General features: G+C 38.5%; 1 protein-coding gene across 1 annotated transcript in view; it reads right to left on the bottom strand.

The window, feature by feature from the left end:
• LOC146583889 (uncharacterized) overlaps positions 1–14,195 on the bottom strand; it is a 60,438-nt gene extending 46,243 nt beyond the window's left edge. Inside the window, exons 1-16 of the mRNA XM_085268108.1 lie at positions 14,186–14,195; positions 13,819–14,077; positions 13,269–13,383; positions 12,851–12,935; positions 10,006–10,112; positions 7,672–7,882; positions 7,442–7,567; positions 5,688–5,805; positions 5,144–5,282; positions 4,858–4,968; positions 4,646–4,715; positions 3,415–3,552; positions 3,177–3,341; positions 2,931–3,025; positions 2,723–2,849; positions 715–970 (exon numbers count right to left, since the gene is read on the bottom strand). Coding sequence (XP_085124234.1) covers positions 715–970; positions 2,723–2,849; positions 2,931–3,025; positions 3,177–3,341; positions 3,415–3,552; positions 4,646–4,715; positions 4,858–4,968; positions 5,144–5,282; positions 5,688–5,805; positions 7,442–7,567; positions 7,672–7,882; positions 10,006–10,112; positions 12,851–12,935; positions 13,269–13,383; positions 13,819–14,077; positions 14,186–14,195 — 2,132 coding nt within the window. The remainder of the gene's footprint in view (positions 1–714; positions 971–2,722; positions 2,850–2,930; positions 3,026–3,176; positions 3,342–3,414; positions 3,553–4,645; positions 4,716–4,857; positions 4,969–5,143; positions 5,283–5,687; positions 5,806–7,441; positions 7,568–7,671; positions 7,883–10,005; positions 10,113–12,850; positions 12,936–13,268; positions 13,384–13,818; positions 14,078–14,185) is intronic.
• Positions 14,196–15,959: the final 1,764 nt, after the last annotated feature.

Raw genomic sequence — 15,959 nt, 5'->3', positions numbered from 1 at the left:
AATATCCTCAGTCATTCTTTAACCGTGTAGTTTCTTATTATTCTTTTTGTTATTTAAAATGTTCATGGGCAAAAAACATCCTAGTTGTACTGGTGCATTCACAACATGAATTTATAGAATGGAACAACATTTTTCCTCTAACTTGCAAGTCAATGCTTTGTAGTTGGTATATATACAGAATACGGCTTCCAGCATCCTGTGTTCCCCAGTTCAATATTCGTTTAATCCTCCTGTTTTGTTCGGAGCAAACACGTCCCTGCCATTAACACGTGTCATATTGAGTGAATACAAATCTATTAGCTGAGCTTCACTTTGTTTTTACAGCAAATTAACTTTAGCAAATGAACATTTTAGGTTGGTGATGGTAAACATAAAAATCCAAGAAAGTTGATTCTGTTCTAGCACCGCTGATTAAGAATGGTCAGTTGGTCAATTTCATGGTCATTATGATGCAAAATCTCATGACCATGGCCATGAGTACTATCCATAGAGAGTTGGGGACTGGAAAAAACATAAATAGCACATTTGCATTATGACTAAAAGTAGCAAACATTGCTAAACCTGCAGTCAGCTGAGACTGAAGAAGTTACTCGGATGAGTGACAAAATATTTCTTCCACTGAAAACATGTCCAGAAGAACAGAATCAACCTTTGAAAATTTCCTTACCTGAATGATTCAGCATGAATTAAGAAAAATTAGTTGGCGTTATTTACCATGTGCTGCCATCTTTACTGATAGTCTGTCCAGGAGGAACAATAATGCCTTCAGCATAGCAGGGACAGCTTTCACGGGCTACACACTGGCCTTCCTCATTCATGTAAGTTCCTTCAGAACAGCCACAGCCATCCACTGTGGTGAAGTTGACCTGACAAGAGTAGTCAGTCTGGCCGAGGGAACGGCAGGTACGCCCACAGCTGGTCATGTTGTAGTTATACACAGTTTCTGCTGCACATGATGTGCTGAATGTCTCTGTTATGAGAGATATGAGATGTTTATACAATGAGCCAACAGTTCAGTTCAATTTAATTCAATTCAAATGTTGCAAAAATGAATCAAACACAGATGATTTAGTAAGATTTGTTGTATTCAAATGACCTGCTACTTCTGCCATTATTTAAAATAGATACCAAAATATGTGCCATAGCTGTGGTACTGGAGACAAGAACTGTTCATGTAGTACGAATGGCATGGAAAGATGTCTGGTGGGTTAACACCATAACACAGACATGGTGTCAGCAGCTGACCCATGCTGACAATGTGATGGTAATAATAACATTTATATTAACCCAAATAATTTAGAGTTTCCTCAAATTGTGACTGCTGCTGCTGACTTTAATTTACAGGGGCTCTGACACATTTAATTGTCATGGTCATCGAGGTACAATATTCCTGTGAGTTTAGCACTAACGTTGTTGATTTAGCACAGATTATTCGATTATTTTACATACAAGTGTACTCCAATTGCAGTATGAATGCTGAAAACTGAATTGTTTGAGTTGAATTGTTGTAACTGCTCAATCTTTGCTGAAATCGTTGAAGCTGGCAGGCTGACCGTTTTTAGATGAGCTGAAAGCTGAAGAATATATCCAAATAAGCTGACAAATAATGAATGTTTATCTGAAATTGATGCGAAAACTGATACATTGCATTATTACATTTAAGAAGTGAATCTAAAAAAAACTGTAGATGACTTAATGATTAGACTCAAGGATCTTAAATGAAAAGCCAGCATATTTTCACATGTTTGAGGGTTTTTATTTTTTAAAAAGCTCTTTATTTGATGTGCTTGAAATGATATTTAAACAAAAATTTAAAGACAAGGACTGATTAAAGTAAGTTTTAAAAAATTTCTAATGATCCAGTCAATGAAGAGCTCATTCAAATTTCATGAAATTCGAATCCACAAATGAAAAATAGACCTAAAGTGTAATCAACAAATCAGAATGACCTATTATTCTCATACATTGATTGCTGGTATAGAATCAGTCTGTGGGAAATTGCTGTTAAATTTCCCTTTTTGAACCTGTCGATAAACTGCTTCCAAATACAAAACCAGAACTCATATCATAATACTTTTTTAAAAATAAGGACCAAGGACTTCTTCGACATGACAGTGGGTCTCTCCGCATTTAATCATTAGTAATCATCAATCTCTGCTGCTCTACCACAGCATGTCTTTTGTCCGGTCTTCCTCCCCTCACCTCAGCCAGTCACGGCGGATGGCCCCGCCCCTCCCTGACCCTGGTTCTGTTGGAGGTTTCTTCCTATTAAAAGGGAGTTTTTCCCTCCCACTGTCGCCAAAGCATTTGCCCATAGGGGGTCGTGTGATTGTTATTTTGTCCTCTGTTGTATTATTGTAGGATTTTCATTTCCAATCCGGTCTACCTTACAATAAAAAGCACTTGAGGTGACTCTTGTTGTGATTTGGCACTTACAATATAAAACTGAATTGAATTAAATTGAATTAAAAATTGGGTTGTGGGGCCAATCTAAAAACAAAAGGGTTCAGTCCTGTTGTCGAGAAAACCCCCTCACTAAAAACACAATGTGCTTCAGCGAGCATTGGCACATCATGTCAAGAAGAAGAAGACAAATGGTCCTATGTTTTGAATGTAAAATCATGCCTGTGGACACAGCAGCAGTTGAAAGAGAACATGTTCAGATAAATTTGTTGTTTGAACCCGTGTTTCTCTTTTCAAGGATGCTTAGTGTTTTACTTACCACAGATGGTTTTCCTCCAGCCACTGATGTGGACTCCTGCTGCTGAGCAGGCATAGACATATGAGGAAACTGCAGCACACATGCAGTCCTCACTTTTTTCACAGTTACAGGTGTCATACATACAGTTCTGTCAAAAGAGTATTCATGAAACGATTAACAAGAGTTCAGCTGCAAAGTTCTCATTAAAACTTTGCATGTACAGACCTACATCTTTATATGTGCTGGGGCTAACAACAGCGTGGCAGGGAGCAAATACTCCCTCGGGATCAGTTAATTTGGAGCACCAGAAATCAGCATATTTCTCTAAAACACAGAAACATTCAGAATTAAACTTGTTATATATCATCTGTTGTTCAATAAAATCTTGAAAAACAGCAAGGAAGTATGGTATTTTTCATATAACATAATAACTTTTATAAGATAAAACATAATAATACAGGAGTTTTATCTGTACCTGTGAGGATGTTGTTGTTACAAGGGTCTCCAAAATGTGATATAATGTCTGGGCAGCTGGCTCTGGTTTTCCATGCATTTGCAAATGCAGCAGCAGTGCCTTCCACCAGCCCACTTGTCACTCTAAAGTCGTCACTCATGATGTCGTTGAAGTTTCCACATAAACCTTTCAAATAAGAAGTTCCACAGTTACACAGATTCCAGACGTTCCAGACACTAACAATAATGTGGAGACATACCAGAGGTGGTTCCTGTGAGGGACCTGTCAGCTGAAATGAACAGCTGCATTATGGGAGACAGCTGAATCATCAGTTGTATGCCCACTGTGGTGCTTACAAGGATGTAGAAGGAAGATGGCTTAAAGACTCTCAGATCAGCTGTAGAGGTCAGAAGACATGAAAAATGTAGCAATTAATTCAAACACAAACATACAAACGTCAATGACGCAGATAAATAAATACAACTAATGAGTGTGGTGCTTTTGTTCCAATTCTTTATTACATATTTTGTAGTGAGTTGAACAAAATTCTTTTGCAAATACTAATTTTGCTGGCCCTTAGCTTATGTAAATTGAAAGTCACGTTCAAGCACGTTCAATTTACCTGTGATAAATTGTCAAGTAAGACAAATTGAATGTCACATAAAACAAAAGCAAACAAAGAATGCATTAAATGATTATATAAGTACTTGGATTTCTAATAAACCTATAGTGAGGGTGCGTTGGGACTGCCTGACAGAAGGCTCTGTCTGTGAGGTGGCAGCTTTCCAAGGTAGGCTGAGAACATTGAGTCTGAATCAACAATGTTCAGCATCTCCATTGTTGAGGCTGCTGCAAAAAGTTGCAGCTGCGAGGTGGTGCCTGTCATGGTGGTAATCCTTTAGCCAGACTGTAGACACCTGAGCAAAGGGAGCTTTCAAGCTGAAGGTGTCCACAGGTTAGCCTGTGGGGACTTTGGAGGAAGCAGAGCGAAGCGGGCTGCCGCTGCAGTACACCGGTCTTTCGTGGTGAAGAGAGAGCTTAGTGTGAAAGCAAAGCTGCCGATTTACTGGTTGATCTATGTCCCTACCCTCACCCGTAGTCACCAGCTTTGGGTAGTGAACAAAAGAATGTGACTGCAGATAGAATTTGCTTTCTCCAAAGAGTGGCTGGGCTCCCTACTGGCAGGAGGCTGATGGGGTAGGCACACTGGAGAGATTACATTTGTCTGCTGGCCCAGGAACACCTTGGCGTTCCTTTAGATAGGTTGGAGAAGGGGGATAGGGAGAAGGAGGCCTAGGTTTCTCTGCTTAGGCTGGAAAACCCTCAACCCGGGGTCAGAAGAAGGCAGGAGGCAGAAGAAAACGGATGGATGAATGGGTGTTTTTTTAAAAACATTTATTACTGAGGAAAATGTGCATACATAGACTATGATCATTATATTAAGAAGATGTGTTTACTATATGTGGACAGTGAAATGTGAGATAACTTACCTGTAAACAGTGGAAGCTGAGAATGAATCTGGTTCACATAGACCTGCCCAGATGCCTGAACTTTAACAACCTGTCATTTTGCAGAAAGACACATTTTAGACACACCAGGATTTGCAAATTCTTATTGGTGAGAAAAAGCACAAGATTTTGTGAGATCTGGATTTTTTTCAGACACAAGGAGTAATGATGATGTTTTTATGCCTGCAGCTTACCACAGAATTGCTGCCTAAGGCCAAAGTTACAGTTCTGAGGCAAGTCTTTGTGTCACTTAGCCCGCACTTGACCAGATCCACCAGCACAGTGTAGGACAAACCATTACTGTCCTGCAGAGCACATCAAAACAAAACATGTAATCAGTCACCAAAAAAAAAAACATTACACTACACATGTATGTACTCAAATCATATTATTATATTAGCATATTATTTTCTGATGGTGCATCCGGTTTAAGATGCTGCTGTTATGTGTATGTGGAGAAGGACTAGCAGTGAGTATCACCTTAGCTAGAACATAGGAGCAATCGCCATGAAATGTGTAGACTTTTCCATCAAAGGTGTTAACATGAGCTCCTCCTTTGACAGAACAGATTCCTGGACAGTTTGTCTCTGTACAACTCCACTGACCGCTTTCACATACACTGTCAAGACACACACACATTTCATTTATGTATTAAAAATTATTAATATGGTCAAATATTCATATAACTGCTTTAGTAACACACTGCATTACATTTTCTACTATGTCTTAAAATAAACTCACTAACGTTTGTAAAACTTTAAAAAGGTAAAAATGTCACATAAATGTACAAACTGTAAATGTGAGGAGACTGCTAAAACATTCTTACTTGCAGTACCTCCGACGTACACAATAATTTTGTGGGAGATTGTAATTGTGCAACTTAGAAATGGCTTTAACACTTAATCATCCTATCAAAGGTACTCTTAGATTCATGTCTTTACCATTTCTAGTATCACATACACAATAAAAATGTTTTATTTTCATTTTTTTAACTCTGCAACAAAGTGGCACAAATTCATTTTACCAGGATCCACAGTGGTGCGAGTAGGACTCTCCTGGCTTGTAGATTTCGTTGTTGTGCAGACATGGACACTGAGAGACTGCGATACATCCGCTGTTACCAATATCATCAAAGACCATCCCTGAGAAAGAGACGCAAAAAATATATATTTATATATATATATATATCCATAGGTCCCTCATCCTATTCACGTAACCCCTTCCACCAGGGTTACTTGCGTAGTAGCATTCCAACAACGCCCTGTTTTCGTCTCTTGCCCACCGATGCCTTCTTGTTCCAGTAGCCCACTTCTCGTCAGGGTGCCCTGGTTCCTCAACACCTGACGCGGACCTTGTTGATCCGGGCGACGTCCGAGCCAGCATGCCTTCATATTTATCTATTTAAAACAGGCCTGGCCCGGATCCGGCATCAAGCTGGCACTTCTGACTGAGTGGTGTCATGGCAGGGTGTATGTCAACCAGATGTGCGCCAGGTCTGGCAACGACGTCACTCTTTATGTGATGGCATGCCATATCTGGCCCGATTATGGTTTGGTTTATGTGGCCCAGGCCCATAGAAAACAGCTCTGGCCGGGATCCGGCATCAAGCTGGCCCACATCTGGCCCACAACCAGATGTGGGCCAGGTCTGGCAATGATGCACTACTTATGTTTCTGTTTTCCTATTTTAGTTAGAAGACCCAAATGCCATGTTGCAATACTATACTACTATGGTAGCCGACGTTTCAAATGCAGGTTTGACAGATTTGTGAGTTTACACTTTATCCAAAACCTAGTGAGGGTTTACTCATCCACACATGGGCCAGCAAAGGGCCACCAGTGTGTCTGCAACTGGCCTTGTGCTGGCCCATGTGTAGGCCAGATCTGGGCCCCCAAAGGGCCGTCATTCTTTGTGGTATGTAGGTCAAGTGTAAGCAAATTGTGTGGGCCAGATCGGGACCATACCAATTTTGCTATTTGGGAAAGGTCTCAAATATCACTACATGTAGGGGGGGGGGGGGGGGGGGGGGGGGGGGGGTTGGTTTTTTTCTACTGTTGTCATCCCTTTCTCTCTTCTGGTCCACTTGTCAACCAATCAACATTTGGCAGAATGCAAAGTAGTGTGTGGTCGAAACTCTCTCCCCTCTCTGTCCTACTGAAATCGTGTCTGCCGATGGACACAATTGTGGGACCATAAAACAATCTTTATCTGTTGGATATGTGTGGTACATTGTGTTTCAAGTTCCCAGTCAGAATATTTATCTGGAATGCCACCTCAACTCAGAAAATCCAAAAACTCAAAACAAAGAAATAAAAAAATAAAAAAATTGGAGCAACCCTACCAACCCTAAGTTAAAAATCAAAGATGGTGGCAGTGAACATAAACAGTGGTGAAACTTTTAATCTGTACTGCCACTGGTATCTAATTGTGACTTGCTAAATAATCCATACACAGAGTGCTTATCAGGTTCTATCATAAATGTGATACCATGGTGTTTTTAAGCACAAAAGAGGTATTATGCTATATTGCTAGTGATGCATGAATGGCTCAATCCAAGAAGCAAAACAAACCCTGCTTTTTTTTATCTTCTGACTTCATTAAAGGGATGTGCTGACTCAGGAGCGACGTGGCTCCCGAGTTCCGACATCTGAGATCCGAATTATGCAGTTTTAGTTTTGTGTGAACAACCTGGCTGCGACTGCCCAGAATACTTTGCAATTGTTTTCTCTCTGAGAGACAGAAAGCAAGAGATGGAGTGCAAAAGGAGTGTGGATATACCAGCAGGGCAGCTGCAGCCATCATGACAATGGCTGTCACATGTCTGGCTGGCCTGAGGGGTGGAACAGCTGTCAGGACATGAACTGCTACATTCCAAGAACACCATGTTGTATGGACATTTCTTGTCTGTGGACAAAAGTTTTTCAATGTCAATTAAAGAATTTTGCAAAGTATAAGGAAAAAACACTGCCTATGATGGAGACCCAGAACTGTAAATGTTGCACCCTTACAGCAAAATGTATCGTTCCTCCATTCTTGGGGTTTGCCACCTGCATGGATGCACTGTCTGGAGAACTCTGAAAGTGTTTTGCAGAGGACAAAAGTAGTGTTGTCTGTAGAGTTGCACGTGTCCACCATACAGGCTTTGCTAAAGGATTCCACGTCAAGAATGTTTTGGCAATCAACAAAGGGATCACTGGAGAAAGTCTGGTCACAGAATTGCTGAAAAAGAAGTCAGTCAGTTAAAAAAATACATACTGCCAATCATTTTTAGAAGCCTACAGTTTGAACCCTCAAGGTAGCAAGGTAACATCTGTTTGAGTTTACAATAACAGTGCGTTGAAAAAGTGTTCATACCCCTTGAACTTTTTCACATTTTTGTTACAACCACAAACATGTCACAGTTTTCAGATTTTAATTTGCTTAAAATTTTGAAAACCGTGCATCATTTCCATACCACTGCACAATTATGAGATTCTCTGTATTGGTCTATCACAGAAAATCTTAATGAAAACATTTTGGTTTGTGGTTGTAAGGTGACAACATTTCCAAGAGTTTAAGGGGTATGAGTACTATAATACTATATATATATATACTATATACTATAATACTATTAAGAGAGCAGTGCAAATCAGTGCAAATCAATAATATAAATGCATTATAACACAGTATAAATCTAAGAACAATAGCTGCATTAAAGACATTTGTGTGTTATCATATGCCTGACAGATGTTGTCACCTGGCACAGAATGAAGAGTTATTATACAGGTTTATGAAGGATTGTAAAAATTATTTCGTGGGTTGAATTAGTCTGTGGGAGAAGGTCTGCTGGGTTAGGGTTAAATAAACACACTCTTACTACTATACTCCGCACGTCTGAGGCAGCTGCAGTGCAATATTAAATAGTCTCTGTATTACTGCTACTGTTTTGCTTTTACATTTTTACTTTTCTTTGTATTTTTAATCACAGGTGTATATATAACATGTTGCAATGTTTCACAGTGGCACTTTAACCTTGTTGTTTATTTGTTGTTTTCTGTAGACTGTATAAATAGTATAACTACTTGTCATCACAGTAACAGTTTTAGTGAAGATAGCATTAGTTAAACTACAAAAATGTCTTTAAGATATAAAGAACTTAATGACCTCTAATTTCCTGCTTCTCAATTCAGATAGAAACTAGTTCACGCACAGTGCAGTAAGAGTTCTGACAGGGTAAAGGCTCCGGTCCATTCGCACCAGAACCTCTCGCCATAAGAACAGTTTCTTCCCCTCTGCTGTTGGACACATGAACAATAACCGTATGACTGTTCCCACCACTAACACATGACCCTACGCTGTGTTCACTGCATCATTCCATGATTGGCACTGATCACCACCTGCACTCATGTATATATCATGTATATATCTATCTACTTAGCACTTTTAATTCTTATTCTCATTTTTATTTTCATGTCCATTTAAGCTTAATTTATAACAGTATTTATAACAGTATGTTTGCACTGAAGCACCGCAGCAATTTCCTAATGTTGTAAACCCGCTCAACATTTGGCAATAAACCCCTTTCTGATTCTGATTCTGATTCTGATTCTAAAGAATCAGATAACATATTTCTCCAATACCAGCTTATCTTCATTGGCTCCCTGTTAAATCCAGAGTCAAAGTTAAAATTGAATCTTCCCTTTGCTATCCTGCTTTGGGCCTAGGCTGCTGGTGGCTTTCCATGATACACTGTTTCCGCATTCACCTCTTTTACCCATTATGTTTTTATAATAATAATGGATTGCATTTATATAGCGCTTTTCGGGGCCCTCAAAGCGCTTTACAATACCACTATTCATTCACTCTCACATTCATACACTGGTGGAGGCAGCTACGGTTGTAGCCACAGCTGCCCTGGGGCAGACTGACAGAAGCGAAGCTGCCGTATCGCGCCATCGACCCCTCTGGTCATCACCAGTAGGCGGTAGGGTAAAGTGTGTTGCCCAAGGACACAACGACCAGGACAGAGAGCATGGGGATTGAGCCGGCGACCTTCCGGTTACAGATGCGCTACCCAACCCCCTGAGCCCTCTTACACAGTGTGTCTTTATGTCGTCTTCTGCCCCTCACCCCTGAGGTGAGGCCGGATGACTGACCCTGCTAATGGTTTCTTCCTGTTAAAAAGGGAGCTTTTTCTTCTCACTGTCACCAAGTACTTGCTCTCAGGCAGTCATCTGATTATTGGAGTTTCTCCATATTACTGAAGGCTCTTAAACTTACAATATAAAGCACCTATTGATTTTGTATAATTAAAACTGAATTTAATTTAACAGTGTTGAAAATGAGAAATAGTGAAGACTCACCTTATCACCACAGCTCGGGACTGGGTTGATGTCAGTCTCCTCACAGTACTCTGTGGGGCCATTTATCTTCCAGGTCTCAGCATAGTCCACCACAGACACTGGGGTTCCTGTAGTACAGCACAGTCACAATAAAATGATCATGAAGCTTATTGGGGGGCTTCTTCATTACGTATTCTATTTCATAATGAACCAAAAAGGTCACAGGTCTGCATCTAGACTTTCAGTACAGAACTATGCTATTTAAAAATGGGGAAAATTATGCTAATTGAATGACAGTATATGTTGCTCCAAATCTAATAAATATAAGTCAGTATTATAGGGGCCCTCGTAGATGTGTAAGCTAAGACGTTTCCAATGTGCACTAACCCCCATGTAGATTTTTTCAAAAAGAAATTCACTTTTTTTTTTCATCAAACCGAAGCATTTCAGGATCCTTTAAAATTGCATTTATGGATGCAGCAACTAATGGTGGTCAATGACAAATGGTTTTGAAAACCTATGCAATCATTTCTGCTACACAATTATGCCTATTTTCAGTGTGCACGCTTTTGAAAAGGGGCTGAAGATCGCAACTATTCAATATTGTTGACTGTGATTTGTGCACAGAGAATTGTTGAACTATTTGCCTTTGTAGTCTTTCATAGAGTGGAGCTCCTCCCTGTCTTTACTTCTGAATGACTGTGAACTTTTTTGAAAAGTTGCTGCTAACATTAAAAGAAACCAGTGGTGTTCTCTCAGGACAAGCAAGGTGAACAGTGACTGACTTGTCAAATCTAGAGATCATTAAAAGGGACAAAAAAAGGCTATTTCTCTCCTCTCTCTCAGCTTATTCCATGCTCACAAAGTGTAACGTCTCTGCCTTATGAGCATGTCCATCTTGCTTAAGGATACTTGATCTCCACAACTTGAGAGTGGGGCAACGTTTTCCCCCCTTGTGTTTTCTCACATCCACATTGTGGATAGACAGTAACATTTTAGAACATTTTAGAACATTTTAGAACATTTTAGAACACGGTCTGCGAATAAGGCTTAAGTACCCTGTAATTACGTGCAATTTGCAGGCAACAAGTCATTCTTTCTGCAGGAAACAATGACACAATTATAGACTGTAAGACCTGCGACTAAAGTGCGGGTAACCTGTAGGAAATGTGTTAATCAATACTTAATACTTATTTTATTAGTCTTTCTTTAGTCACCTAAATACAATAAAAATATACAAAAATTGGCATTCACGTGTATTTACAGTTTTTGTATTTATAAGAACAGTTTATTCAAACAACACCTTAAAATAAATGCATAAAAAGCATAAAAATAAATGTTCCACCTAGTTTATTTACTTTATTTCAAAAAGGTTATGTGTTCATTTTTAGGTGTGTAGAAATGACAACCATGTCATTTATATATATTTTTATGTAATACTAGTGTAATTTCCCAATGCAACACAGTATTTTATTTTATTTCATACAGTATGTTGTTTTATTTTATTTTATCTTATTCCATGCTATTGTTTTTCTTATTTTTTGCTGTAACTTTGTACTGTCCCCTTTCTGCCATGACCAAACAAAAAGTGTGGGACTAATAAAGGTTTATCTTATCTTATCCTATATGTCACCCTAATCATTCTTTCCAAAAAAAAGATTTTCTTGTTTTATTTTATTTTCTTGTTTGGTTTTCTCTCAAAATGTTTTCCTCCTGATTATTTCATTGTAGGATCTGGAAAGAACCGTGAAGCAGAACAGCGGCGTTATCAGTAGGTGTGGTTTTCCTAGCTAATGGTCTGCAATGTTTTTCCCCTGTTTGTAAAATGCTAAAACTTTATGTACATGTCTTTGCTTTGTTTAAAAAATGATAATAATTGGACCTTAACTATACTCAGACATTTCAACGCAGCTTTAAACAGACTGAATGTGTTTATTTTGTCTTTCTTCTTTTAGAGACTGCCCTTGATCACTTAATGCACAGGTACAAATGTATTATGAAAAGACACCAGAAGCTGTGAAACTGTTCAAGAGACACTTAAGTATGACAGTGTGAACAGGACAACCCTGTCACATATCACTGTTGAGGTACAGTGTGTGCAATGCATTAAAAATATATATATTTAGGAAGTTATTGCACTATCTGTCTTGCTGTCTTGTAAAATATTATACACAAAAGCCATGTCCACACTTTTAATTTTTAACAGTCTGAGGTCATTTTGGACATTTGTTCACAAAGAAAAAAAACTTGCAAATATCATGTGTTTCAGGGTGTAAGTATTGTTTTGTCTGCTAATGTATTTCTAAAGCTAATATTTTAAGGGTTAAGGAATAGTTTCATGTCCTTGTTTTTAATTAAAGTTTAATGAAAACAACTCACATTGTTTCCATCATTATAGGCACAGATGAGCCTATGCTATGACTGTAAATATCAATGTATGATTTCAAATAAGAAATGAAGAAAAGTGTTTATCTATGTATCATTTTATATGTAATATATAAAGAGTTGAATACTGAAACATCCATTAGGCACAAAATTAGTTATGTAATCAGTACTTACTGAGTAAGTAATACTTACTCAGTATTTACTTAGCAGGATTCTTAAAATTACTTACAGTACAATTTACACCTCTTTCCCTGTAAAATACCTAGAAGTTAGACGAGATTAAGCGACTCCACAATACACCCCGCTCCCCAGAAAGTACAGGGTACGGTGTAATTGTAAAAAAAAAAAAAATCTGCAAAACCCTGACTTGTTGCCTGCAAACTGCACGTAATTACAGGGTACATGCACGTTATTTGCAGTTTGTGTTATAATAACTACAGACTACATTAGACTACCTCCTGAAATATTACAATTATCTTACCATCATTCAGGAATTCATTGGATATGCCATCAAAGTTTCCACACAGTCCACATGTCTGAGTCCGATATTTCTCATCTATTTCAATCTGTGAAGATAATCAATTACACAATAGGTAACTGGCAAAATCACAAGACAGGACAATATTAATTGAACTCCAATATATGGCATTCTTTCCTTGTAATCCATTAAAAGGTTAAAGTAGGACATTCACATGACAATTTGTCTGCATTCTGAGATCATCTGAATAGCAGGATGAAAACCAGAACAAACAGCTTGTAGAACTAAGGGGTCATATATAGATAAGAATCGGAAGGAGCATATTTGGAGGCGACGTCCCTCTCCTCACATCCTGATAATTTATCTCCAATAAACAGCCAGTCAGCTAATTTATTTTTGTATGTGAGAGAAGGCTTCATACATCAAGGGAGTCGTCCAGGTTCCAGATTGCCTTTATTCCCAGATTAGCTTCAACAGAGATACTAGATGCGGTCCCCTTGACAGTCACTCCTGATTTACTGAATGGAAGAGATTCCCTGGTGCAAACAAAGAGTGATATTTTAAAAATGAGTGTAAAAATTAAAACAAATTCACATTACCCTTGTACTGCTGCTCTTTAGTTATACAAATCAGTCATTAACAGACCAGACAGACCCCTAACCCCACTGCCACAGAATATTGCTAGGGCTTTGTTTGAGCATTTGAAAGGACAAGATAGTGTCCTATGGAGGGATATTGTAGATTTGCAGGTTGCAGCGGATGCTTACATTTAGGTTGAGTGCTGCTGTCATTAAAGCAGAATAAATCTCATATTAAGATGGTACAATGCTGAAAATGTAAACAGATACAATTGGACCTACGTTTGATATTGGATTCTGACTCCTGCACCCCCCTGAATATATAGTAGTTAAAGTTACTGAAATATTCTTGGAAAAATGTCAGTACAGTTGATAGGTCTTTCCCGAACTTACATCTTGCCATTGACAAGCACTGAGTTGTTAGAGAGCTCCACCTCAGATCCTTCCAGCATCATGATGATTTTGCTGATTGTGGGGATGTTGTTGACTAAGCGCCGCCGCATCTGGATATTAAAGTTTTCATAGCTGTCCTTGCATTGTATTGCAAGGACATGGTTACAACTCGAATTCAGCTGGAAGAAATCGCCATCAAAGGTTTTGAAGTGATAGTATCCCCAAGTTGTGCACACTCGGCCAATGTGGGATGCATTAGCTATAAAATTAATAAATTAATAAATTACAAATTCTTTTTGAGAAATCGTTTTAAATTTACATGAAGACCTGAAGAAAAAATAACCATATTGGACATTTGCAAACTTACCTGAAGTCATGGTCAGTGTGTTTGTAGAAGGAGCAGTGGTCACTGTAGTAAAGACAAAAAAAGGTATTTATTCATTTAGATGTAGGAAATTAGAAATTATCAACTGACAATTCACTGATATGAAACTCAAATACTCAAACTGAAGATTGCCAAGACAGTTAACTGTTGCAGATATCTCAGAACCGTATGTACTCTTTAACACCAGAAATGGCTTCAGTAGATTTAACCAAGATTGTCTGCAGCAAACTGCATTACAGTTTCTAATTAATGTGTTGAAGCTATGAAATAAATTCTATATAAACCAACCCAAGCATGATATAATGTATCTAAATTTACATCATCAGTTGGGATTCACATGAATGATCAAAGTAAATATGACTCTCTGTCCTCTTCCCAATATCTTATAGCACATCCATTGAGTGTGAAATTCTAATATTTCCAGCACATCATTTACCATTCTGAGTAAGTGAGTCGACTATCAGCGTCAGATAGATGAGCCATGATATCAATTCAAGCCCTTTGGCCCCCATGTTGGTCAGGAGGACTAACACTACAGACGATAGGATTCACCTGGGGAACAAGCTCCTTTATAATGCGCCTCTGAAGGTGGAGCTACATTGCATCATATTTCATATTGAAGCAAATCATCAAGTATGTTTACTCAGCAAACATCATCCCCACCACCATACCGAGCAGCTTCTTCACTCTATATACTTCCAACTAACTATATAAAAACAGGAGGTTCTGATGGTTACAGTCCTGGCATTGCTTGACTCTCAGTGCACTAAGACATGAACAAGCCAGAAAACAGAGGGGAAACCGAATTGGTCTAACGGTTTAAATAGTTTATCTGTGCTATTTGGTTAACAACTAAAATAATTATCTGGTATTGAAAAAGTCAGTCCTGACATGAAACAAGTTAAACTAAGCTTAACAACACCTGGAATACAATACTGATCTACGCTTTGCTCCTGACATTAACCCAATCACCCAAACATCTAACACAGAATATACATTGTAAACTGCATAATGCAGATGCACCTTTTTTAGAAGTAGTAGCATTCTCGCTAATACAACTGTTTTTGGAACGTCTGTAGATAAAAATTTAATTACTGGTGCCACACATTTTGGCATCATATACAGCTCGGTCCATATCTTTCGAAAATGACTCATTTTAGTCATTTTTGTCTCTGGACACCACCGAGAATTTGAATCAGACAATAAAGCTACGACTAAAGTACAGACCTTAAATCAAGTGAAGGTTGTTCGAGAATTATTTGGACAGATAAAATCAAGGGTAGGAAGAGAAAACTATGGAAAAGAAAAAGCACAGCTTATAATCTTAAATCTACCACATCAGTTTTCAAAACATAGTGAAGGTAAAATTAAGGCACAGACATGTGGAACTGCATCATTGGTCTCTATTGATGATTTGAGTGCTGTTAGAAGTAGGAGGGTGAAATCTCCGCTCAGATTCAGCCAAATGCTCCAAGACCGATTGGGCAGTGCTTCATAGTGCAAAACATATATTCCAAAAGTAACCCAAAAGTTCTTAAAGCAAATAAATAGGATATGCTTCAACAGAAAATGCAGAGATGAGTTCTTTATGGTACTTTCTGCACTAGTGTGTGCAAGTAAACATTTAGCTCAGCTAACAGTGGAAGATAAAGGTAAGTCCTTCGCTAGTAATGAAAGCTAGAAGACTGCACCACATTTTGCTTTATGATAAATCGGCACACAGTTTTGTCATGGATATACAACATGTCAACTGACC

This window comes from Mchenga conophoros, linkage group LG1, assembly GCF_057382185.1.
Source record: "Mchenga conophoros isolate Kocher_MC1m ecotype Shallow Benthic linkage group LG1, M_conophoros_male_GT1.1, whole genome shotgun sequence".
NCBI classification, from domain to species: Eukaryota; Metazoa; Chordata; class Actinopteri; order Cichliformes; family Cichlidae; genus Mchenga; species Mchenga conophoros.
The sequence above is the reverse complement of the archived record's forward strand: the minus strand, read 5'-3'. Positions and strand labels throughout refer to the sequence as shown.